This window comes from Pelobates fuscus, chromosome 6 (assembly GCF_036172605.1).
Source record: "Pelobates fuscus isolate aPelFus1 chromosome 6, aPelFus1.pri, whole genome shotgun sequence".
Lineage (NCBI taxonomy): Eukaryota > Metazoa > Chordata > Amphibia > Anura > Pelobatidae > Pelobates > Pelobates fuscus.
Window position 1 is genome coordinate 68,346,036 of NC_086322.1, and position 27,929 is coordinate 68,373,964.

The 27,929-nt window shown below is 37.0% G+C and overlaps 1 protein-coding gene across 9 annotated transcripts in view; it reads left to right on the forward strand.

Annotated features, from left to right (window-relative positions):
* SLIT2 (slit guidance ligand 2) overlaps positions 1–25,609 on the forward strand; it is a 233,067-nt gene extending 207,458 nt beyond the window's left edge. For 5 of the 9 annotated variants that reach the window (XM_063457821.1, XM_063457825.1, XM_063457822.1 and 2 more), the window contains 12 exons: positions 292–416; positions 670–767; positions 1,780–1,919; positions 2,914–2,940; positions 6,282–6,375; positions 6,956–7,093; positions 8,150–8,390; positions 12,763–12,893; positions 15,709–15,863; positions 16,649–16,937; positions 19,309–19,520; positions 23,850–25,609. In XM_063457821.1, the coding sequence (XP_063313891.1) occupies positions 292–416; positions 670–767; positions 1,780–1,919; positions 2,914–2,940; positions 6,282–6,375; positions 6,956–7,093; positions 8,150–8,390; positions 12,763–12,893; positions 15,709–15,863; positions 16,649–16,937; positions 19,309–19,520; positions 23,850–24,091 (1,892 nt within the window). In that variant the 3' untranslated portion in view covers positions 24,092–25,609. Of the gene's footprint in view, positions 1–291; positions 417–669; positions 768–1,779; positions 1,920–2,913; positions 2,941–6,281; positions 6,376–6,955; positions 7,094–8,149; positions 8,391–12,762; positions 12,894–15,708; positions 15,864–16,648; positions 16,938–19,308; positions 19,521–23,225; positions 23,258–23,849 lie in introns of all 9 variants that reach the window. The other 4 variants (XM_063457823.1, XM_063457827.1, XM_063457829.1 and 1 more) reach the window with 2 other exon arrangements.
* Positions 25,610–27,929: the final 2,320 nt, after the last annotated feature.

Consider the following 27,929-nt stretch of genomic DNA (forward strand, 5'->3'; position numbering starts at 1 on the left):
TTTATTTATAATGTCACGTACAGCACAAAAATATTGAAACTGTTATGTTATTGTTTTTATAGTTTGTAAAGCAGTCTTCATAAAATGGCAGATGTGCACATGTTGTTTTCTAGAGTAGCTAACATGGTAGGTCAGATATGGAAGGTTTGTTGTCCTGTCTGACTATTTGTTCATTTTGAGGCATAAAGATGTGGGTAAAATAAAACTTACTGGATCATTATATAAAGAAACAATTCATTTTTCATTTGCAATTCATCAACTGTTTTTAATATTGGTTTTTCTTCCTTTTAGGACCTGTTGATGTTAATATTCTTGCGAAATGCAACCCATGTTTATCCAACCCATGCAAAAATGATGGAACCTGTAACAACGACCCGGTTGACTTCTACAGATGTACCTGTCCGTATGGCTTTAAGGTAAGCTACATTATTAAATGACATGCGTGAAGATAGATAGAGAGAGATAAAGATGGAGAGAAATATAGATAGATGTTTTCTAGATATTTACATATATTTTAACATGTGCATAACCATGAATAAACAGAAAGCAATATATACATTTGTAAAGGGACCTTAATCATTTTAAACTTGAAAACAACCTATAGCTCATTGTTGCGTATTAAATATTAAATATGACAAATATCTCATGGATGGATTATTGTGTCTCCAGGGACAGGACTGTGATATTCCAATCCACGCTTGTATCAGCAACCCATGTCAGCATGCTGGGACTTGTCACTTAAAGGAAGAAGATAAAGATGGATTTTGGTATGTTTCTCGCTTTTTATCTTAAAACAGATTACCATTTATAACTTTTTAGTTCAATAATACATCAAGAAACATCGAAGGGATCTGTTCATACAATTTTTCAATATTGGGTAGCCTACAGTAGCCTACAGTTATTGTTGAACCTCAAATCCATTCAATTTCTTCTGGTTATGAATTAACACCAGTGGGCAGATATATTGTAAATGCCCACCTCAGCAGGCAATAATGAAACAAGTGGGAAGGACAGCTCGGCCCCGCAGCCTGACCAAAAGATGATACGCAACTAGAGAATATGGGAACTGAAAAACTGAACTATTAGCTAAGTTTAAAGAATAACTTATATACTATAATAATATATTACATGGTGCAAGATATGTTAGAAAGCAATCTTTGCTGCTTAGTAGAAAGATTTGTATAAAGTCTGATAAGACACCATACATATTCTACATATCATTCCAATGACTACAGTATTAGCAGTATTATTAACATCATTATTTGCCATAAGTACTTTCCAAAAAACTAAAGTTTTCTAAACCATAACATTGAAGAGAACAGTAATCCAACAATGACTCCTGCCTTTCAAAGCTTGGGAATGTTTTATTTACTTTTAGGTCTCCAGAGACTAGATTCGTCAATACAAATAAAGGAATAAATGAAACCATTTTTTTGTAAAATATTTTAAGTTTAAAATCTAAATGTGTAAACAAATTTCAAACGATTGTTTGCAATTACAAAATCAGCTACAATGCCATTTTATGTTAAGCCGCTCTTACTAAAAGCAATGTATGTTTTACACATATACAAACAAAAATCTTATAAATTTAGTCTGTGGCACGCATGCACACAACTTTACTTTACTCATGGGTAACAATTCCTATAACTTCTTACGACCTGTTATTGCATGACATTGACATCATTGAAGGCAATGAAGATCGGTGGTTACCTGAACCATTAAAAAATGAAAGGATGTGTGTGACTACATGCAACAGTTAATCTTCTTTGTTTATATAAGGTGCACGTGTGCAGATGGTTTTGAAGGTCCACATTGTGAGGTGAACATCGATGACTGTGAAGACAACGATTGTGAAAATAATTCAACTTGTGTTGATGGTGTCAACAACTACACTTGTTTGTGCCCCCCGGAATACACAGGTGAGTGGGAATCTTTTTCTGAACAATTTATTGTTGTTCGGTGTTATTATTTCTGTTAATTTAACCAACACCTATTATTTATTTAGCTTTAAGTGGCTCTGGCAATGTGGACTTGTGGCAAAAAACATCACGTATAACCATTTTATGATGCTACTGACGTACAAATAAATGGATGACATATCTGAGTGCATTGAGATGAATCTTTTTTAATTTTCTGGAATTTCTGGAGCAGTCTGTTTCTATAAAATCAGTGTGAGTCAAGCAATGGCAGATTTAGCAAAGATTTAGCAAATCAGTCAGTCTAGCTGACTGATTTGCATTAGATTGCAAGCTTCCATGGCTACTTAGGACTGGCCTGTATGATAGTCAGGTATAAAGTACATTACATTCCAATACTGTGCTCACCTTTCTGACTGTTAACTTAAACTCTTACTAAGTACTAATCATTGGCTTGCTCATGTTTATCTTTAAACATTTACAACTCAGAAATGACATCTCTTCACTGAAACCCAAGTTGCACTCGGTTGAACCATTTGTTGATTACTATTAGTTTGTCAATTTATTATCGACTAAAGCACACTGGTTTTAGCATTGAATTTTCTAGGATACTTTAGCTTGTTGAAACCCACCAAGTTTAAGGTAATGAACAGTTTCATAATTTACTGTTAAGAATATATTAGCCACATTTCAAATTAGCTGAAAGACACAATCTAAATTTAGTTTGAATGCGCCAAAGACAGGTTACAACTCGGAGAAATGTGAATTTATTGAGCTGTCTCCACCAATTTCCACCACTTTTCTTCAATTTAAGGTAACTCTACTATTATAAACTATAGCATCAAAAAAGGCCAGTTTTCTGTTTTTACGTATCGCTAAATCAGATTTTTCATTGTGTCACTGAGCTGCCTGCTTGCTGCTTTATTTGTTTGTTGGTTTAACGTGTTGTGCTGTTTTCAAATGAACGTATCTTGTCTTTCTGTCTTTGTTGCGCAAGCTGCTAATCTGAATGAGGTGGAAAAAGGTCAGTCTTCATGCTTTCTTCTAATTTCTCTCGTTTTTGTTCAGATAACAGTGCGGTGTCTTTGGATTAGACATAACTCGCTTTTCAGATCTCTTGCGTGTATGAGCTGATTAAGAATTGACAAGCTTTACATTAACTGCAATTAGCATAAATCATGTACTGAATCTGCAGTCATTTACATACTCTTCACTTATGGTCAATTATTGATGAGGATTTTTAAGTATGAAGAGGAATACTGATATTTATAGAATATCTGGCTACTTTATCAAGACAAGTAAAGTAAATGAAAAAAAAAAAACTACATTTCTAAAGAGCTGTGATTCCCCTAGGTAGCATAGTACAGAAGCTTTTTTTTATTCATATAGACTGCAATTTACTGTGACTCTTGAAGGAGCATGCTACTGCCCAAATTCCACTGTTTAGTAGATATATCTCCAATGAATACATGCATTAATTTTTCATGCATGTATTCATTGGGGGTGTATCTTAAGAGCTTACAAAGGCTGTGGAACTTATGTACTGCAGCCTTAGCAAGCCCTCCTTTTTTTCCCTAGAAGAGACCTTCAGAGGCTTAGTGTCCATGCGGAAACGCGCATGCACGTCTGGTCTGATGTCTGGAGGATCTGGTTTGAGGTGTGTGTGTCTATGTAAGAAGTCAGGCACACTCAAGTAGAGCATGTCTGCCACTTCCATTTACTCAGAGGAGCTGATGGAAGGAGGTTGCAAACCTCCCTGTCTGATTGCAATCTCATCGAAATCATCACTTTTCTAAACTGGGGTTAAACTAGGATACTCCTTACTCATAAAGCCCTTCAACAAGCTAAAGTGCTTTTGGAGTGTGGAGTGGTCTTTTAATACATGCATCAGTTATGGACTCAAACACTGGGGGAGATTTATCAAAGTGATCTGCTAAACAGTAATCTAAATTATTTGAAGTGGATCAAGCACTTTGAAAACCAGTGTAACCGACAAACACATTACATTGGTGACTCCTATGATGTTACAGTATTTGCATCTCTTTTGCAGTTCAGCACACTTGACTTTGATATAACTCCTTATTGTCTTTCTATAGCTGTGTATTTCTTTGTGATAGCCCTTTTAATTTGTTTTTGAGTTAAATTGTACCACCTCAGTTTTGCTTTGTCCTGCATTGTTATATATCTTGTTACAATATTTCATAATTTTATTTGTGTCCCACCCGATCAAGATAAGGGCATGCTTTAGTACCATCCTGTGCTGCAGCCAATTAGGAGCCACACTAAATATTGGTTGTCTGTCTGGTCATTTTCTCTTCTTCCTGCCTTAGTGTCATATATTGTGTATTAGTTATGATCCTGGACTTCAATTTAATATATTTGGGTAAACTTTTAAAGTGATTTCATATTTTTGGATACGCTTTTAAAGCTATATTTTCAAAATATTAAAATATCAAAAAATATCACATATATATAAAAAAAAATGCATAAAAATATTTTTCAAACTATTAATTAATTTTAAAAGTATATACAAAAAAATGTTAAATTATTTGGAAAGTTTATCTAAAAATATTATTTCTAGGCCCCACTTGTTGGAGCAATAAGTTGACTGTCAGCAGTGGATCATTTAGCTTTACTCAGATTGAACTGTGTTTTTCATGTGTGTATATTTATTTATCAATCATTATCATTGGTGTTTATATAGCGCCAACTAATTCCAAAGCGCTTTACAGTATTATGAAAGGGGTACATTTACTATAATGAGACAATTACACAGTGACACAGGAACAATAGGTAGATGAGGGCCCGGCTCAAATGAGCTTACAGTATATTCACCATGTGAAGCACAAGGAAGAGCTACATCATGTAGACCTTGTTATGTATTGCAATGGCTCCTATGGCTTTAAGAGACTCAAATATTATGCTGATAAAAAAAAATAGTTTTGTACTTCAGTTCGTATGGAGCGAGAGAACAGAATCTAGTGTTCTTGGAGTATTTAACATGGTTTCCACCGGATTGTTTATTCAATATTTATGTAATGAGATGCAAACTACTGCAGAAAAAAAATAATTCATGGAGCAGATGGCATTGCAACAGTATTTATATGCTTCTTATTTGGCAAATTTTCCAAAGCCACTGTTAATTGTGGAGTGCCAAAAACATCACTAATGGATATATAGATTGTGATTCTCTAAAAATCTGTAGAATGTGCTACCTGGAAGCTTAGTAACTGCAGATAATGTGAACATCTTTAAGAGAGTTTTAGATGCTTGTTTTTGTTTTTGTTTTTTGCAAGAATAACATGCTTTACACTATTTTGAATTTTAGAAAGGTTAAAGATACACTCTGGATACCATAACAACTTTATCGCATTGCCCTGGTTATTGTGCCTTGAGTCCCATTGCACCATTTAGTGTGAAGTTATTCTTGGCTAGTTTGACACTCAGTGATTGTACCTGGATTCCTGTGGCTTCACCCCTACAAAGGGCATTGTTAATGTTTAATTGCACACGGTATTAGCCATAGTAATTCATGCTGGCAATGGAAAGCAGTGATAGGCCGAGAGCACTGAGCTGATATTCTCATCATATCAGTGCTGCCAATCACTGGTCAGGCTGATATGGAAGCATTAGCCCAAGCCACGGAGACACGTGGGGCTGTGGATGTCCACTCACCCTTACTCAGTTTCTCACTGTCTGAGAATGGTTGGACATTAAACAGAGGGACAGCACCAAAGGACTCCAGTGACCACAAACACTTCAATTAAAAAGCATGGTTCTGGTGTGTTCCTTTGATGATCGAGTGATTAATCTCACTCTAAATCTATATTAGGATTCATGAAGAAACTAATCTAATTTTTAAGGCAAAATTGATAATGACTGTATTGGAAGTAGAGGGAAAGTTGACTTCTGTTTCAATCCAAAGAAGACTAGCAAAAATCTTAAATTGATGAATGGATACTTTTAAACCCTCAACTAGCCATAATATATAGCAGATTAAAAGAAATGTGTAAAACTCGTAATTAAAATATGAATGTTTCTGAAACTGTCCCTGGTCAGTTTGGATATATCTATTATATGCAACACTGAGCTATCTTAAGTTATCAAAGATAATCATTACATTTGTACCTGTTTTGCTTTATATATTTTTCTATCTTTCCATAAGGATCGCAACTAAAGTCAATGTGATCTCAAGGAGAAAACTCTTTAAATTGTGCCGTGTTAAACTACCCGGTGAACCCGTGTTTTGATTCAGTAGGGGGTTTCCTTACATGAATAACTTTAACACCATGATTGGAATTAAATAGATTTTTGATTTTGCTAATATAATGTGCCACATATTCATGTAATGTACTTCTCTTGAAGGTGAACTTTGCGAAGAGAAACTGGACTTTTGCGCTCAGGAAGTGAATCCATGTCAGCACGACTCAAAATGCATACTGACAAGTAAAGGATACAAGTACGTTTTAAGATGTAAATAGGCATTCAAGCTTATATGTTACACTAAGAAAATAAAAAGGCAAACAACCATGGTTCAATTCAGTAAATTACGCTTAAACCTTTCCTGGGGTTAAGCATGTAACAAATGGATGTAGAAACACACTTAACTCAGCAGGACTTACTATCTATGTGACCGTTTCTAAGATATCTCCATATATGTGGTGTATGCGTTACCTTCATTCTCCTGACATGCAAAAGCTTGGATACTCAAAGATCACATGGATGTTATCCAGTCACATAGTTCATTTTCATCGAATGCTAGTTTTGTGTTGAAAATTTAAAAAGAAAACAAAAACGATAATTTTCTTCTTTTTTTTTTTTAAATGAAGAAATAATAGCACTAATAGCTATGTTTTGGAAGTTTTTCTGCAAAAGTAGATTGTGAAATTATGACGTGTAAAAATTTATTAAAAATCTGTAGCTCTGCGGGGATACTGAATATTTAGTTATTTTTTTTTTACATGCAGATACTATATTTACAATACAAAACCAGAGTGAAGCATTTGTGACCACGACCATTATGTATTTTTGTTAAATAGATGTGACTGCACACCTGGCTACATTGGTGAGCACTGTGACATCGACTATGATGATTGCCAAGATAACAAGTGCAAGAACGGAGGGCGTTGCATAGATGCGGTTAATGGCTACACATGTATTTGTCCTGATGGATACAGGTGAGCGCTGCCCAGACTAGAAATCTGTTTTATACCCAGCAAAGCATGACTCTTAATAGCAAAAACAACTGTAAGACTCAAAAAGAAAGTTGGGGTAATTCCTTTATGTCTATAGTTTCAGAGATATCTCTCCCATGGAGATTTTTCCTTCTGTTTGTGTCATTGGTAACATTCAGATATGCGTGGACCTTTCTAGGTCACAGATGTATAGATTTGTGATCTGAGTATTGGACTTTGAAGTCCATAACACTTCCTTTATGTATATTGGAAGTCTTAATGTTTTCGTTTAACACTGTTGGGTCCTCCTTCACTGATGATGTATTAGGGTTTCCAGAGATCAACTGGATGCAGAACCCTCCAGCTTTGAGAGAAGTAAGTATGGGTTCATCACTATCTCCTTCAGAAGATTCTGAAAATTTTAGACTTGTTTTGTTTTTTTTTTTTACTTTTTTTTACTTTCTGTTTGGAAAATTTAATAGGTTTATATGATTTTATTTTAAAGATTAGTTGACATTTATTCTTCTAGAAAACCAAGATGACTGCCCTGGTTGGCTCGTTTTATTAAAATATAAATTCTCAATCCATTCTCAGGCTATTCGAGTTGATCTAAAGTTGCTTCTATCACCAATGAGTCTATTGTCATGGCAACAAATAGGTTTTACACTAAGGCAGTTGAAGATGGTTCACAGAGTACAGAGGCCACTGATTAAAGTCTGAAAACTGATTACATTATTTTTCGGTCTCATTTTGTAACTTGCGTTTCAATTCACCACAATTCATTCTTAGTTTGGCACAAGCATCACAAAAGTCTTAAATACTTTAATTCTTGAGTTCCTGTTTTTTTTTTTTTTAACTATTAGTTTAAATATAGGAGTCAAGAGTTTAGATTTGTCAAATTAACACATATGTTTTTGCACAGGTATGTACATATGTGTATGTATATACATGCTATCTATTTAATGTTGCTTAACTTGTCTGTCAATTGACTTATCCATTGTCCAAGCTTTCATTTTCTTCTAACCAATTGAAGAACTTTTTTACTTTTTTCATTTCTAGTGGTTTATTCTGTGAAATGTCCCCACCAATGGTTCTACCTCGCACAAGTCCTTGTGACAATTTTGATTGCCAAAATGGAGCCCATTGCATTGTAAAAGGCAATGAACCTTCATGTCAGTGCCTGGCTGGTTATCAGGGAGCTAAATGTGAAAAACTCACCAGCGTAAATTTTGTGAACAAAGACTCATTCTTACAAATTCCTTCAACAAAGATACGTGCACAGACAAACATTACGTTACAGGTAAGAATGAACTTAAAGGAAATCAAAATGCTTGTTATAATGTAGAAAATGCATATTTTTAATTTACATATGTTATTCATAGAACAAAGTAACCATTGTGTTTCTTTTAATAACAATTGAAATTATATAATAAAAAAGCATACATTCCTTTAAAAAATATATGTTTTTTTTGTTATACAATTACACTGAAGACCCTAAAACCATTTAATTTCATTGAATTGGTTATAGTTGCTGGTGTCATCTGTCTCTGTCACATCATTCAGTGTGAAACCATTTTCGAGGAGTTTGAAACAAAATAAAGGCCACCTGAAGGTTTCGCTAATGCTAAGATTACACACTTCCTTCCTCATTGGCCCAATCAGTACAGACCATTAAACATTATTTAACAATAAATGGATGGGCTATGCCAGGGGACTTCAGATACTGTAACCACTCCACTGAAATTAGGCAGTTACACAGTACAGTGTACATTGTTCCTTTAAGGGATTTCATGTTTAAATTCTAAGAATGGTAACTGCTTGCACACATAATCAGCTCAGTGGTAACTACAAGTTAACTTAATCTGTCTTTAAACTAGAACTTCCATAATGCTTAAAGGACCACTATAGGCACCCAGACCACTTCAGTTCAATGAAGTGGTCTGGGTGCCAGGTCCATCTAGGGTTAACCCTGCCTGCTGTAAACATAGCAGTTTCAGAGAAACTGCTATGTTTACATATGAGTTAATCCAGCCTCTAGTGGCTGCCTCATTGACAGCCTCTAGAGGCGCTTCTGCGCTTCTCACTGTGATTTCCACAGTGAGAAGATGCCAGCGTCCATAGGAAAGCATTGAGAATGCTTTCCTATGGACTGACTGAATGCGCGCGCGGCTCTTGCCACGCATGCGCATTCAGCCGATCACGTCAGAAGGAGGAGGAGAGTCCCCAGCACCGAGGGAGCCCGGCGCTGGAGAAAAGTAAGTGATCTAACCCCTCTCACTTCAGCCCGGTGGGAGGTTGGCCATGAGGGTGGGGGGGACCTATTAATATGAGTCTGTTTTCCTTTAACCGTTATGTCAGTCATGTCTGTCATACTACTCGCTAATGATGGTGGGAGGCACAGTTCAATAAAATCAAAGATCTACTTGTTAATTACCTCTAATGTAGTATCACTCCATTCAGGGCTGATGAAACAAAATAATTCCAGCGCCAAAGTTGATTTTATGTCCTCTGTATTCAGTCACCTGACCTGGTAATTTGTTGGTGATCAATAACTGGAGCAGAAATTCAACTTTGGCAATTATTTTAAATTTATCAAGAGGTGTAAGGTGTGAGAGATGGAGACCCCAGCTGTGGCCATTAGTGCCTCATTCCTATTGAGTTTGCAATAGTCAACTCAGGGCTAAAATTCCCATTAGGCAACACACATGGCTAATAAATGTTAGGATTGATGGATGTGCAGCTATCAAAAGCTATAGCTAGGGGTACATTTACTAAATGAGTGCATTTCAAAATGTAATGGCGAGTTTCAAAATGCATGCCAAAATAAATAAGAAGAATAAAAATAATAAGAGTTTGAAAAAACGTGAGTTGGGGAATTTGTATTTAAATGACAATTTTTGGACTACCTTTGCAATTCAGGTGTAAGTTCACTTTAATTCATTATTTAGAGAATGTACTCTTCTAAAATGTCCCCGCCTAGCTCGAATACAAAGCAATCATGGATGGAGTGGCTGTGCCTTGAAACTAAAGATGCATTCACATACATGTTGCTTTAGGTTTCTGAGTAAGTGGTCAGTGTAGGAATAGAACTCAGAAGGTTAGAATGATAAAATGTTAGAGAACTCTTCATCTATATGTTTGCTAGAACTTTGACTAGCACAATGTAGAGATTTAATTGAATTCTCTTTAAAGTAAAGCCAAGTCATGTTGGCCATGGTAGGCGCAGTTTATTAAAAGCAGCACAGACTCAGTCACTATAAAAAGATATAGAGGTCGTACTGCACCCCCTGCAACTATTCTGTTCGATAGAAGCAAAGAGATCTCCACTATCACAGATTCCTTATAATATCCTTACTTGCTGGTTGATACTGAAAAATGTTTATGAAATACATCATTCCCATGTGTGAATGCCTAACATGTATCAGCATTGTGTATAATTTTATGACTATTGCAATAAAATTCTTATTTAAGAGATGACTATCTGTGACATAATACGGAACATTTAATAAATAAAACACATTGAAATTCCTCGTTAAATAGGATCCTTTGTTGTTGTTCCAAAAATCTGTTGTGCTGTTAACATAATGCAGATGTTAATAGTGTTAGTGTAAAAGAAAATAAATGTCACTTTAAAATGCATGGCCGTGCGATAAAAGGCTATAAAAGTAGACAGATTAGATATATCAGATAGACTGGTAGGAAGATGGGTAGATAGTTGGGTAGGTTGATAGGTAGATGAGGTAGGTGTGTTTGATTGGCGAGTAGAAAGATTTATAATAGTGACAGAGAAATTACATATGTACATCAGCTGATAAGAACACAGTCATAGAACACATAGATTTCATCATAATTTCTAGAAAGATATTTATTTTTGCCTGAACTGTGGGGTAAAGTCATGTATATACATACACTCATAGGCGGGGCCAGACGGGGACAAAAATTTGGCCTGGGCTCTTAACCCCTTAAGGACACATGACGTGTGAGACACGTCGTGATTCCCTTTTATTCCAGAAGTTTGGTCCTTAAGGGGTTAAAGGCATACCATCCCTATAGGAGAGGTGGGGGCAATTGTAGACTGCTTGTGAGGTTATGGGGGCTAGGCTATCTATGGTGTCATGTGTACATGTGTAAGCTGCTTGTGAGGATGCATATATCTTGCTTGTGGTTTGGATTCTGCTTGCAGGCTTTGTGTGTGGAGGGGATGCAGCTTATGAGGTGGTGAATCTGTGGATTGAACTGTTTTACAGTGTAGTGTGTGTGTGTGTTTAGGGGCTTTAGAGTTTGCTGTGAAGATAAGGGTGTAGGGAGTAGGAGTTGTAGTGTGTGTGAGGATAAGGAATGTAGTGTGTGGGGGAAGGGAACAGAGCAGCAGGGTAAGTGAGGAGGGCCATGGGCTGCAGGGTGTGAGAGGTGGGCTGCAGGATGGGTGAGGGAGACATGCGCTGCAAGGTGTGACAAGGGAACATAGGCTGGCCAAAACAAAAAAAATAAAAACTACTTAAATGAACTATATATATTTTAAACTGTTCTCAATTATTCCCCCTACCTAACCCTGGGCTTTGCCAGAGGGAAACCGTTTTGAAGGTGTAAAGTGTGTGCACTGGGTCCCCTCTATGGAATGTATCGTAGAGATGATGTGGTAACCTGCGGCAACATTCTGATACATTGGTTGAGGGCCCCCGCTTCATGACTTCTGGCTGGCCTATAAGGGAAAATGCTGGCCGCAGAGCACAATCTCTGTGCCAGCACTCAGGCAGCATTGGCCATGCAAGACCATTTGTGGGAGATACTTTTATCTCCCTTATTGGCTCTGGCACATGGCCATCGCGGCCCAACGGATATTTGTCCTTTTTGTCTGAGCCTCCTCATAGGAAATGTTATTTTAAAAAAAATGTTGAATTATTAATGTATAATATTCAGAATACTTGGTTGTAATAATCCGTTGATATCAGTATTCAGAAAATGATACAGAAGGAAACATTAGATGAACTAGATTGGTTGGATAATTGAAAATATTAGATGAATGGATCTAAGAGATCAACTAGATGGATCAGATTGATTGATAGACTGAACAATCAGGACAGACACATAGCTCAAATAATTAGATAAATATATGTAATCTCTTAATGGACCTCATACATATGTTATTGTAACATATTGGCTATTAAGAATAAGAGGTTAAGTAGGTTGCTTTGCTGGATAGAGAAAAGTGAAAGTGTGCATGCATGACTATGTCATCTTGATACATACTAAAATGTTAAATTCTAGTCACTAAACTAATGTCATGTAAGGGTTTTAACTATGACATATGTAAGTAAATCTTCAGATTCAGTTCAGATATTGTGCATGTATTTTTTTGTGATGTGCTTGACTGCCGAGAGCATTGGATTTCAATCAGAAAAATAAATTCTGCAGATGTGAGTGGGAATTAAGAGCTTATTGGCTGACTCTTTCCTCCAAAGGTTCCTTTGGCTCAGGTGCATTTTGCTTTGAGGCGCATTATCATTCCAATACATATGGGATGGAAATGATCTCTTCAGTATAACTGTAAGAACAAGTCTTTGGCACTTCATCCTCTCTGGTGCCTTATAGCCTAACAAAGTGCGGTATTTGTTTGTTATGGTTTTGCTTGGATTCATATAGACTTGTTTTTCTCTTGCTTTGTCTAACAGGTTGCCACAGATGAAGACAGTGGAATTCTTCTCTATAAAGGAGACAAGGATCATGTTGCCGTAGAATTATATCGAGGTAGAGTACGAGTTAGTTACGACACTGGAAGTTACCCAGCTTCTGCTATCTACAGGTAATTCCACAACGGTTGGAGGAACAAAAATATTTACAATTGGTTATGCTTTTTAAATAAATGTGATTTTTTTTCTTGATGTGCTTAGTGGAACCATCATTCATCTCAAAACATATATTAGATATTGTTCAAAATAGCTTGAGCCTAATTGGCTGGATCCCCAAGTGGGTTCCTGTGGATGCCCAGGTCTAATTTTGGCACCATACTATTGTTGGCCTCGAGCCACCTGTAATACTGAGAGAGAAATAACACCCCCAATTGCATAATTTGTGACAGTGCTAGTTTAATGTGCCATATCTGTAGTTAATTAGACAGCACATTGTGTGTATTGCTGTGGGTGCCTGATTTGAATACAGTGGAATGAAGGGTTAATACAACGTGGCTTGGTGCTAATTTTGTGACCCCCACGTTTCGGTAATGGTTTTAACACATTCCAGGTGGGACATCTGAGATCGTTGCCCAGAAGAGTGCAGTTCTAGGAATAGCTAAGAAACTGTGCACAACCCTCAGACTCCCGGCCTCTGGTAGAGGACCAGAGAATGAGAAATATATACCACTCAGGGGGTTGAGAAAATAATTTTATATATATATATACGTTTACGTAATACTCTGAATTCAAAGATTTGGTGTACCAACATGATATATAGAACACATTAGGGCATAGAGTGGCTCTTAAGGTCAAACAAACTTGGGCTTTTTTATTGGGGACTTAAGTCAATAAATGCTGGGGACCTTAAAATGAACCTTTGGGTTGAAGCCCCTTTATGACACCTAATAACGCCCCTGGTCTTAATTCAAATTATGCAATGTTCTGCACACATTGTGAGGGTTGTGTTTTAATATAACACCTCTTGTGACATGTGACCTAACAATTCAACTCATTAAAAAATTAACTATTTATCTTATCACGCTGGTTTCTCTTTTTTTATTACGGCTGACTGTTATATAAAAAGTGATTTTCTTCCCGTGTCCAACAATAAACACAGTTAAGTAAATATCAAATACAGTGGTTCATTTTACCTATCACTTGGGTCTGTTGGTTAAAAATCAGGAAACAATAGCAACAGACATTCACGCTTGCTTACATATTTTCTCAAAACAAAACCCAATCATAAACATAATTAGCCAGCATGGTTTTATATTTTAGATGGAATCCAGATTGCTCTCTAAGTGTTTACCCATCTGTTATGGATTCCTGCTTTTGACTCTGACCATGTGTCATGGAATTATCTCTGTTTCTTTAGATACACAGCATACCTATTCTTTTATTTAAAAAAAAAATGTTATCCCCTGCATGTTTAAATATCATTTACAGTGAAACAAAATAAATAAAAAATGCTTTGTTGAAAAACATGAACATTATGTAATGGTTTTGTTGTCGATGTGATAGAAGCAACGCCTGCAATGTGAAATAGTAAGTTTTATTAACATTTAAAACACTGAAAGCTTCAATCATGCAAAAGGGTATTATAAAGGCATTGGGGAGGCACGGGATGTAAAATTCCAGGCCTTTCACCCCTACCATTTAGGTATATATTGATCCTTCTCTACACCAGTAGGAAGAGTTTGTACTATATTTACATTTATAAAAATTATATAGTAAAGTTTTCTAGTTCAATCCTATACCCAAGATCAGTTTCATCAATGCACCCAAGCTCATCATATAAATGCATGTATAGGTGTGTTTGTGCACTGTGTTTCCAATTCCCATATGCTGCTCTTTATCTCTCCATGCCCCTCTACTAATTTATCTCCCTTTTACATGTGTTTCTCTCCAACTTTCCCCAATTCTGCCCTTCTCCCCTACCCTCCCTTTCTCCAATTGTTCCCTCTTCTCATTCCCCCTTCACTTACTTGTTCATTGTTTCTTTCCTCCATCCCTCCATTGTACCACTCTTCTTTCCCCCATTTTTCACTTCTTCCTTTCTTTTGTGTCCCCATCAATCCCTTGAACTCCTCTTCTTGCCTGTTTAAATCATCTGTTCCTCTCTTCCACCCTGCTTCACACAATTGTTCTTCTCTTTTCTTCCCCCATCCATCACATATGCCCTCGTATCTCCCCTTTCAATTGATTGTTCTCCTCTTATGTTCCCCATTCCCCAGTTGTTCTCTTGTAGTCTTACCTCCATCGCCTGTGTCTCTCGTTTAATTCACTCTGTGAGCAAACCTTACTTTTTTCCCGATTGTGTGGCGGCTACATCAGTAACTGCAGGTAGCCAGAGGTTCAGGAGGGTTGTGATGTTGATGTCATCATGGCGCTCTCTCCTGCACTTCCTATGTCTGATTGCTGGAGAGAGAGCACATGCCGGCTCTGTCCCCCTCACCCCTCTTTTTCAAAACGAGTATTTCACTAAATTCCAAACCAATCAAAAAATATACTGAGACAAAGGAAAATGTACAAATCTTTATACAAGGGTGAGTTACCACCGCTAAGCCTGTCATTTCCCCCATCTTGTTCCTCAATAGTACTCAATGGTGTACTCTCGCACGTGCACAAGAGTTCAGCGCTGAGTACAGTTCCTGGTAGCTGAGGCACCAGGAGCTGAAGAGTAGCGAAAGGAAGAGGATTGTGGTGCCAATCAGGGACAGGTTTAGGTACGTAAAATTCACCTTTACCTGTCATCCCTGGCCACCGGACCCTGAATGGTAATTTTACCACTGGGCATGTATTTGCTATTACTCCAGATGGTGGCAGTACTGTCATTTTAACATTACCTGTTCATGAAAAAAGTTAAAACTTGTATTGACATCACTAATTCTATTATGTTTTGAAAAACATACAATTTAATTAAACTTTCTTGTGTTTTCTTTCCAGCGTTGAAACAATTAATGATGGGAATTTTCATATTGTCGAATTAATAAGTCTGGATCAAACATTGTCTCTGGCTGTTGATGGAGGGAGTCCGAAATCCATTACTAATTTGTCAAAACAGTCTTCACTGAGCTTTGACTCGCCACTTTATGTAGGAGGTAAAAGATATGTGTTTGCAGTGTCCCTGATAAAAAATTGCATTCATCTAATATATGTCACGATGATTAAGAAGCGTTCTGACCTCTAGGGCACATTTCAAAGTACTGTTGAAATATATTGATCCATGGGAGCAAACAATCTCAAAATAGATATCTTAATCAAAATACAAGATTAGTACACGAATATGTTCAGCCCTCACCTTTAGACCCAGTTAAAATGAAATATATAAATCATATTTGAGTAGAATGGAGATATTAGAATAAACCTAATAAATTGAAAGGCAAAAGGTCTAAGAATGCCTCTAGAACCCTGAGATGGCATTATTTTAATATATACTTCAGTGTCATGCGTTTTAATATTACATGTTCTTTGTTTAAACTTGTAATTGGGCTAGGGCTAATCAAAGGACAGTGATGGCATCTGGAATTATTGGATAGCACTTAACTGTCATTAATTTAGCCTCTCTCCATTTAATGGTAGGGGAAGACCTGGTTAGAGAGCCTCGGTCCCCCAACTCCTCTTCTAACATTTTACCAGTGGGAAGCCTAGATTACTGCTGGGGAGTGTAACTAGGGTTAATCTTTTATCGTCTGGGAGCAAATGACCAAGATGTAGAATTATTTATACTGTATATTTTGCTTTTAATCTGTCTGACTTGTTGTTAGCTTGACATATAACTCTTTCAGTTTAGTCAATAATCTGGAATTTGCCAACTGTAATGCTGTGTTTGGACATATAACATATGTTACTGTTACTCATATTTTTATTATATATATAATTTTAGGCATGCCTGTGAAAAATAATTTTGCAGCTCTTCGACAATCTCCTGGACAAAATGGAACCAACTTCCAAGGCTGCATACGTAACTTGTACATCAATAACGAGCTACAGGATTTTAAAAAGCTCAATATGCAAGTGGGAATTCTGCCTGGATGTGAACCCTGCCACAAAAAGGTCTGCGTACATGGTACCTGCTCAGCCACGAGCCAGTCTGGCTTTACTTGTGAATGTGATAGTGGATGGACAGGACAACTGTGTGATCAACAGTCCAACGACCCATGCCTTGGAAATAAGTATGACTTGCATTTGAATGCAAATTTACTTTAATATTTTACATCTCTAATTAGCTAAGTTGGAAAAAAATTATTCACCAATTCATCAATTCTTTCCAGCTATTCTACTCTGCTTACATGTTGCAGTTTGGTTGTAAATGCATGACAGTTAAATGTTTTGTGAATAAAGTTTGGTATAATGTTTTTTAAATAATTTTTAAAATCCCACTCATCCCCCAACCTCTACCAATGTCAACACTCTGTTCATGAAATGCCATCTCAAAGCTGTGAATTCCATTCTCGTAGAAGTCCTCAGGGATCACTTGTGATGGTAACAAATTATACTTTAAAAAAATGTTAGTCTGGATTTAAACCCATGGTGTAAGAGCCACACCTGCAGTAATTGGGTTTAGATTTGGGATAGAATTGGAAAATTCTTGACAGTTGGGACAGTGTACTAGCAAAAGGACTTTCTACGAACACCAAGATCAGAAGGTGCCACCATCAGATGAAAATGTCATGTTTCCCTTCTTTTCATTTCAAGTCTAGCACAGTGAATAAATAAATCATTCTAATCTGTCAAGGGAAACCTGAAGTAATATTGGTTAGAAATAAACTCTATTGTACTGCCTTATGTAGAGACAAATTATATCTTGACACTGGACAAATTAAATTAGCACACAAATGTAGTTCATAACATAGCTGCTTGATCCAAGGAGATATCTGATTGCCATTTTGGGATCAAGAAGGAATTTTTTCCTAGTTTGTTGCAAAATTGGAAGCGCTTCAGACTGGTTTTTTTTTGCCTTCTTTTGGATCAACAGCAAAAACATATGTGAGGAAGGCTAAACTTGATGGACGCAAGTCTCTTTTCAGCTATGTAACTATATGTAACTATGTATGTGACCATATATTCCATAAATTGAATTTATTAGCCTAAATTATATTGACATGTTTTACATCATTCATTGTAAAAGTCAAAGCCCTATCTCTAACACGCTTATGTTTCTTAGAACATTGTTTGATATCTGTGTTCTGGCATGCTCATTTTTTTATCCGTTAAAACTATTTCCTATCTTTGTTTTTTTGGCACATCTGAATTGTAATGTCTATCTCATTTTTTCTTCTTAATTCATGCTATTTTGACAGTTCCCAGCTTAAAGCTGTCCACAGTTCTCCACGCATATGTTCATTTTGGCAAAGTGACAGTATACAGAGGGAGGCAATTTATTTGTTTATCATAATTGTAGCGAAGGGTGTGAAATTCTTTAAAACGTTTCTGTAGAGGGAGTATCATGGTAGTAGGAGATGGTTAGTTTGAGCTCTCGGAGATGTTTTCCAGATGTACATGACTATGTTTCTAGTCTATTAAGCAAACAGTATTTAGCTGTTTGATACTTACTGTTGCACGATTCATTGGCTATGAAGGTGACTCTTTAGTTATGATCCAACTGAATAACTCCTGTCTATACACTAGGCTTGTTGTATAAAACATAACTGTCTTGTGTTATTAATCCATATAGTATATGTTTAGATCAGAGCTGGAAACAAGATTGCCAAATGTGCCTAGAGAGTCAAAATACGGAATTTCGACTTGGTCTACCCAAGGCCTGATTTGCATATATTGATATATTTTGACATGCATCTTCATATTGCTATGTAGTTATTGCATTTTGGTTTTGGTTTTTTTTGTGAAGCTGTAGAACTAAATACATCCTGGCTTCTTGTGCATTCTTCAAAACATGGAGTAAGCAACAAAGACCTAGATTTTTTTTTTTTGGGGGGGGGGGGATGTCAGAGAATTCTGAGAGCACAAGCACTTGAGATAAAAATTCATCCCTGGGTCTTCACAACAATTATCTCCCCAAAAAAAGCATTCCATTTTCTTTTATCTCCACAATATGCTCTAATAAGTTTGAAAGGTTATAACATTTGCTTGACATTAAGAGTGTATACAGTACTTAAATAAATGGCTGGTAAACTTGTCTCACTATTGGCCTGGCTCTGCATTGTATGAGAAGTGTGAGCCAAACTAAAATTGAGCAATATATAATTTTCAGTGCGTATGGTGCATATGCTTATTCGCGGCATGGCACATGTGTTGGCCTGTCTTAAATTAGATGTTAGAATTGGCATGAATCATTTATACGACACAGATCCAAAACCATATTGTCTGAGATATGCAACTGGTATTTCTCTCTTTTTTTTTTAATTCGTTTTTTTTTTTTGAGAGAGATTAGAGAAGGATTTGATGGTTCAGTCCTTTCAGATCTGGATACGATTGCTAACATTGTTTTGCAGAACATTTGTTCATATTGAGCCAGTTGATCTAAAGACATATTTAACAATATGTAGAATGCCTCTTATCATATGCGCTTTGTTTCTCTTACAGGTGTATCCATGGAATATGTCTCCCAATAAATGCCTTTTCGTATAGCTGTAAGTGTATGCAAGGCTATGATGGAGTACTTTGTGATGAAAGTGAAGATCAGCATAGCCCATGCCAATCTGTCAAATGCAAACATGGCAAATGCAGACTTTCTGGTACAGGAAAAGCCTATTGTGAATGTAACAGTGGTTATACTGGAGACAGCTGTGATAAAGGTAATTAATCATATTTTGATATCCCTTTAAACGTCATTGACTCTGTACTTTAACGCTCTCTTCACACATGTATTCTTAAGAAAAACTCAAGTATGCTGTAAAATGGAAAGATATAAAAAGAAATAAAAGAGTTTATTTGCCAAATTGCATTGAATACAAAGTCAAATTGTGGCTATAGTTGAGTTGGAGAATTTACCATTCAGTGAATAAACACAACAATCTGTTGATAATGAAAATATTTTACACACGTGTATATGTATATATATATATATATATATATATATATATATATAGATAGATATATATATATTATTAATATTTTTCAAGGAAAGGACCCAGAGTGGTCCAAAAAAATTGAAACAAAGGTTTGCTGTTCTGTATGCTGCTGCTTGTTGGGGCACCCAAGCAGAATACATTGAAGAATATAAATATTCTAAAATACATATGCATATATATGTTTGCAGTGAAAACTCTTTTTAAGACGTTTACAGCACAATAACACAACCAATATTTTGGACCCTAAAACACACGAATACATCACAATTACATGGGGAAACACAGAATACAAGGGAATACCGTGGGAATAAGCATTGGGAGCACAAAATACAAGGGCAAAACATATGAATATTCAGTGGGCATGGTACTTAGTGGCGGTGACCCGCCACACACAGTATTTGTTATGATTATTGTAACACCTTCCTAATTGTTTTTCCCAAAAACTGTATTGCCCCGCTACAGTTTGTAATGAATGCTGCCACCAGACTGATTTTCCTCTCTAGTTGGTACTCTCACACCACACCCCTCTGTTAGTCCTTACATTGGCTTCCTGTATCCTATAGGAGTCAATTCAAAGTACTAACCCATACCTACAAAGCATTGAAAAATTCTAGCCCCTCTTACATCTCCTCACAAATCAATAGGTATGCCCCTTCTCAGTCTCTCCGCTCTGCCCATGACCTTCTACTGTTCACTGCTCGCACCCGTATGGCGAACTCACGCTTGCAGGACTTCTCGATTGTGGCTCCCTTCCTATGGAGTATCCTGCCAACCACCATCAGACTCTCCCCTAGTCTTCAATCATTTAAAAAGTGCCTTAAAACCCATCTCTTTAGGAAAGCTTATGGCCTCCCAGAGTAACCTCTACCTCACTCACATACCTGTCTCTTGCTCTCTCCTAAAGGGCAGCACTCTACTCTCTCCTACAGCTCTGCTTCAATCCCATTGTATTTGATTGCTATTTTCTGTCCTATTGTGTTTTACACCCCACCCAGGGCCAGATTAAGAGCCCAGTGGGCCTGGTGCTGACAGTTATGATGGGGCCTAATTACAGAATCTTATCAACCAAAAACACTGAAACAGTCATACCTCCCAAGCCTCATGTTTCGATGGAGATGGTGCTGGAGGGAAACTCAAAGGATGCAGCTATAAGAAAACACATACCCTATGCTAATCTCTCTCTAATTTATGATTTCATCTCAAGTAAATCCATACCCCCTAACAGCAGTGTTCAGTGAAGCAGGAAGTCAATGGGCGGGGTAAAAGGGTGAACCACTGACGTGAATCACGTGACCAGAACTGGCAAAAGGTGCGAACATGCCTAAAAAGGGGGCATGTCTGTCCAAAGAATTGGAAGGCCAGCCTGGCATCAGTGTCCCTATGTATCACAGTGTCCCCATGTCTCAGTGTGTCCAGTGTCACTAGGATACTAGGGGACATTCAGAGACATGGGGACACTCAGAGACCCAGGGATACTGAGACACTTGGGGACACTGGGAGACATGGGGGCCTTAAGACACTTGGGGAAACTGGGAGACATAGGGGCACTTGTGGATACAGACATGGGGACACTGGGAGACATGGGGACACTGAGACATTTAGGGACACTGGGAGAAATGGGGTCATAGACACTAGGGAAACAGACATGGGGACACAGACCTTTGGGGAAACTAAGACACTAGGGACACTGAGAGACATGGGAACACAGACACTGGGAGACTAAGGGACACTGGGAGACATGGGGACACAGACACCAGGGATACTGGCTGGGAGGCATGGGGACACAGACACTTGGGGACACTGGGAGACATGGGTACACTTATGGACATAGACATGGGGACACTGGGAGTCATGGGGACACAGACACTGGGTGACATGGGGACACTGAGACACTAGGGACACTGGCTGGGAGACATAGGGACACTGAGTGACATGGGGATACAGACACTGGCTGGGAGACATGTGGACACTGGGAGACATGGGGACACAGACATTTGGGGACACTCTGAGACATGGGGATATTGAGAGACATGGGGATATTGAGAGACATGGGGATATTGGGAGACATGGGGATATTGGGAGACATGGGGACACTGGGAGACTAGGGGACACTGGGAGACTAGGGGACACAGGGAGCCATGGGGACACTGAGCCACTAGGGACACTGGCTGGGAGACATGGGGACACTGGGAGACATTGAGACACTGTGTCCCTAGTGCCTCCGTGTCCAAATGTGTCTCCCCATGTCTCCCAGTGTCCCCTAGTGTCTCAGTGTCCCCTAGTGTCTCAGTGTCCCCATGTCTCCCTGCTGCCTTTCCCCCCATCCCTCGCATACCTGAGCTGTAGTCTGTCTCTGCAGGCTGGGAGCTGCTGTCTGGACACTCTGTGCTGTGTAGCTGCTCCCTCGCGGATCAGTGAGTAGAGAGAGGCAGGGAGGGATATGCTGTAACTTCCTATCCCTGCCTCTCGCCATACACAGTGACCCCTACTGGCCGGTGCTGATATTGCAGAGTAATCTCTGTTTATACTGAGAAAAATAGTTGCATTTGTATTGCTGGTATTACTGCAATACCGTCATGGCCAGGCAGACTCAAATACCAGCTGTGCCTTAAAATACCAGTCAGGTGACAAACCTAAGAGTAGTGTGTAAAAAAAAAAAATGGGCCTATTAAATTTTAAATGGGCCTATTCCATGGCCTGGGCCTGGAGCTGCAGCTCCATCAGCCCCTATGTTAATACGGCCCTGACCCCACCTACTATAGAATGTAAGCTCATGTGAGCAGGGTCCTCTTCAACCTATCGTTCCTGTAAGTTTTCTTGTAATTGTCCTATTTATAGTTAAATTCCCCCTCTTATAATATTGTAAAGGGCTATGGAATCTGTTGGCGCTATATAAATGCCAATATTATAATAATAATATAAAGTATTAATATATAAAAAGACAGCAGCTAAACCACATAAAAACCTTTCCAAGTTTCTCTAACATATTTTGTTCAAATAGTTTGGACCCACCTGGACTTTATCGAGGTTCTTGTAATAGCATGTAAGCAGTGTTTTAAGGATTCAGTTATAATTAAGTAATAAGGATAGCCACAACAAATGTGAAATAAGTATAAATGCATACAAAAAAGAACATTCCCAGTTACAACTGTAATTTATATAAAAATTGTGAGAAAGAATAAACATTCTCTATAATAATTTGCTGCAGTGTGTATTATTTTCACAACGCTCTATCAGAATCATTTTCATTCTTTCTTCTAATGTCCTCGGGTAATGCAAAGTTTCAGAATGTTTTCTTTTCTGTCCTTGACATGATTAGTTTTGCCTGAAGTCTTTCTAATGGGTTTAATGGCGTTCTTGTCTTCTGCCTTTGAGATAGGTGATTCTTACACTTTAAATGTGTCATAAACTCTGCTTTTCACCCTTCAGCTGTCACTGAGCTATCGCAGAGAATTCCACAGGTGAGATGGTTGGCTGGGTCTCACCCTCTGTCCTTTCCCTGGTTCCTTTCATCGTGGTTTCTTCATCTTCCTACATATATCAATGCCTTCTTCCTTCCTTTACCCCAGCTGGCATTTATTTATTTTGCTTTTTAGAATCAATGTGACTTGGGGAACAAGGGGCATGGTAGTGATTAACAGATGGCTCGTTTTTGAGCTGGTTTATACTTCAGTAATTTATGAAGCTATAGGAATGTAGCTTGTATTAAGCAACAAATTGAATAATATTGAGCTGGAAAGGTAATAAATTAAATTCCATGCTCTCTGAAACATTTCCCTGATGTAAACAGAACCAGCTGTTCAGACTAAAAACTCTTTATGAGTATGCCCATTCTAAGAAAAGATTTAGGTATCCAATTTTGTTGTCAATGTAATCATGTATTTATTGCTTATAGTGAGAACGTTTCTAAAATAATGGTCAAACAGGATTCATTTCACAAACCAATAGTGTATATATATATATATATATATATATATATATATATATATTTATATATACATACATATATATGTACATGTACTTGTGTTAAGAATATATGGTTTTTATTTTCAGAAATCTCTTGTCGAGGGGAACGGATCCGAGATTACTACCAAAAGCAGCAAGGTTATGCAGCTTGCCAGACGACCGAGAAGGTTTCGAGATTAGAATGCAAAGGAGGATGTTCTAATGGCCAATGCTGTGGACCACTAAGGAGCAAGCGACGGAAATATGCTTTTGAATGCACGGATGGATCTTCATTTGTGGACGAAGTTGAGAAAGTCATAAAATGTGGCTGTACAAAGTGCCCCTCCTAAATATGTAGCTTCACAAGTTCTTTGAAAATGTTGTATACCTATTGACCGTGTTGGACTAATTAAAGCTTCACAGTGGAAATATTTGAATTATATTGTAAAATACAGAAACAAACTTATTTTTATTAAGAAAGCAAAGACTTTTTTCCCTCAGTTGGCAAAAAATAAAGAATAAAATAAATGAATTTTAAAAAATCAGTGCTTTGACTTCTCAAAAACAAGAAGAGTAATCAATGGAATGACTACAAGTCTACGGAGATACTACTTAATGTAAGGGAAATATAGCATACATGGAACACAACCAATTTTTGCTGCAAACTCTACAAGACTTTTTAATTGGTCAATACATATCATCGTTTCTCTGTTTGGAATCCAAGAATGAGAAAGGAGAAGCAAGCTTTTATAACAAAGGAATAGTTATGTTGGATGGGATGATACCCTATTTCTCTTACATTCAACGAAGTGAACTTGTCCTGGACAAACAGCTAAACTCTACTAAGGAGTTCTGCGGATTCCACTAAATGAACCATAATTGGAATTTGTGATTTTGAAGATCAAGGATAGCACAAGAAGCTTACACGAGTGTTCATTTAACCATTTTCCAGTATTATTTTTTTCTCTTGTGTTGTAAAGATTAACTGGGCCATTAGAAGAAGAAAAAAAAGTATGGTAGTTTTCTAATTAGGAATAAATTTACAAGTTCTTAAAAATTTCTAGACAGTGTTCAGATTGAATGAGAAGTATTTATTGTATCAAAGTACATTCTTAACATTTCTAGGTTCTCCATTTTACAGTTTTTTTTATGCTTTAATATATATTAATTTATATTTGTCCTGCTATTTTTCTATTTTGGTAAAGACAAAAGTGATTTTTTTTTTGTTTTGTAAGAGAACTAATGTAGCATATTGTCTTGACGGGGTTGTTTTTGAATACATTTTGTCCAGCAATCCCTCTATATGTGGTTGTAGACCTAATAAAATGGAGAATTATACCCCAAGATCGTAAAAAAAATGTACAATAGAAAGAGTGTCTTTGACATTAGACTGAATTATATAGAAGTAATTTCCCCTCTATTTAATATAAATGTATATTTGCGTACATCTAAAATTTGTGTGTATGAATACAAATGAAAATAGGATTTAGGAAATCTCCAATTTAATATTCCCATGGCATTTTACCTTTATTCTAGAGCAGGAAATACTGTAAGAAACTGTGATTTATTTTACCTTTGTAATAAAACTACTATGACACCCTGTGATTCCCCATGTTAATATGTTGCTGCTAAACTACTTATACATTGGTAATGTTTGGTAGTAGCCTTTCCTCTACTTTTCCTAAAATAATAATTATTAAAAAAACAAAAAAAAACAGGCACTCTGTACAAATACTGTTGTATTTTCAACAAGTTTTTTATTATTATCAAAGACAAATAAGTGTACATGTAATGCAGTGTGCTATGTGTTATCTGGATTGATATCAGTAATGCAACTGATGTTTGTAAATTAAACAGATATTACTTCATTTATATTTTATGTTTGTGTTTTTGCACATTAAAATTCTGGATGTGAATATAAAGTGCAGTTACCATTTTTCTTGTACTGTACTTACAGGGTATCAAAAACTCAGTCTGATAAAACAAAACTAATGCTTAAATTAGAGAGGGTCTTGCCCATAAGCTTACAATCTAGGTCAGCCTAGGCTAACCTTGATACTGAATATATTTGATGTTCAACTAATCCTGATGAAGCTCAGATGTTTTTTTTACTTTATTTTACAAAAAGTAGAAGTCGTCCCAAAAATGGCAAGAACAAATAAAAGTTATCTTCCATTGCAGGATCAACACAGATGATGAATAAAATGATGACATTTAAATAGTGAATCACATGCACATAGTCGGTAGTAGAGCAAAGCCCAACATCTGCTTGTCACACATTTATTTATTGATAAAGTGTTTCCACAGAAACAATATATTGACAGTTCTATTACTTTCAAGTATGCCATGTATAAGGTCACATATTAAAGCATATACAAGTCAAAAAGTTACACATTAACATTATAACGGGTATGGTTTAATTGAATATCAATGACACACTAATCAACATGTCCTCGCTCTTGTACTAGTCAACGTTGAGCCAAATTCTCTTCCTGGATGTCAGTCGGCCACTTGAGATGTTACTGTTGCATATACGCATAATAGACCTCACCTTCATCAGTAGAACCAATTCTAATGACCCCGGACCAGCAGTCCAGTAACCATGAAAGGAAAATACAAGTTCAGTCCTCCCTGTTGAACTCTTCATTTTTTATTAGGAACTATACACAGTGACAACATGTGTTCTCACACAAAGACTTTACAGTCAGTACACAGGTGTTGTTACTGTTTCTGTATTTTATTGTTGGTTTTAATTGTTCTTTCACGCCTACATCCAATGTCTCACTAAATCCACCTACATTAAAGTCTCCATTCATACATTACACTAATTATGACCAAAATCCTCCTCACTAGTCTAGATTACTGAATTTCTGTCATCCTAGTTCTACCACTCTTCCATCTTTACCCTCCACAATCCATAAAAATTTCCACAATCTTCCTCACTGTTTCAAGTGTTCTCTGACAAAAACACCAATTCAAAGAAACCTACTAAACCTAGTTTGTCAGTTATTTATATTCCTTTGAAAGGTTATCAAAACCCTCATCTGGCTTCCACCTTAGCCATCTCATATCTCCAGCAATTCATCCATCATGATGTCATATTTTTTCCATGAAGTTCCATCACCTTCTGTGTCTGTCACCCCACCTCCTTCTAGACTGTAAGCTCACATGAGTAGGGCTCTCAATCCTTCTGTCACAGTATGTATGTATGAATATATGTTGGATTATATTTCTTGTAAAGTTTCCCATACGTCAACTTGTTTGTAACCCTATTATGTTGTATAGCACTGTGGAAACGACCATTGATTTATAAAAAATAAAATAAATTATTTTAATAATTGTAGCTACAAAAGAGACAGATTTTTCCTGAGATACAAACCTTGCAGAATATTTGGTTATTTTTGTACAGTTGTGGAGCTCTGTACAAGACAAGAAAGTTGCATAACCTGCTTCTTTGTAGTGATTGAGTATACTTCTGAGGCTATTGGCATTCTGTTGCCTTGTGGAAACTCTTACAGGTACACAGACACACATTTTTAGGTTACAGTGCCATTTTATGATTGAGGAAATTAGGAACTGCTCAGATTGCACACCACTCAGTACTGTATATGGACCTAGAAATAATTAAAGTGAACCTATAAAGAATAAAAATGCAATGAATATAGAAGTATTGTAAAACAGTCACCAGGAGGGACCCTTAGCTGAATCAGCATACAAGACTCCTACATGAACCTAGTAAGAAATAGGTTCTAGCTTCCCTTGTAGGGTAGAAAAGAGTTAGAACATCATAACAACATTATATAGACAATTATATTGCAGAAGAAAAATACATATCAAAAACTTGTTGAAAACTATGGTGAACACAACCTATGCAGAAAGGCTTACAAAAAAAAAAAAATGGATGTTTTTTTTTTTGTTGTTTTTTTTTTTTTTTTTTTACATCTTTGGTATCCCATGCAGTGGTGCAGTGGGCTAAATTCTTCTGATGGGTGGAGCAGTGTTGGTCTTATCACTCACAGTGATCGCTACTATTGAATTTGCCGATATACCCCGCAACTTTCATTTTTAACCTCTGTATCGGATAATACTCTTTAATGGATATAAAGCCACGTAAATAACTGATTTCCCATTCAGCATGTGCATGAAAAGACACATGATGGAGTTCTGCAAAGGTCAAATAATCCCTAG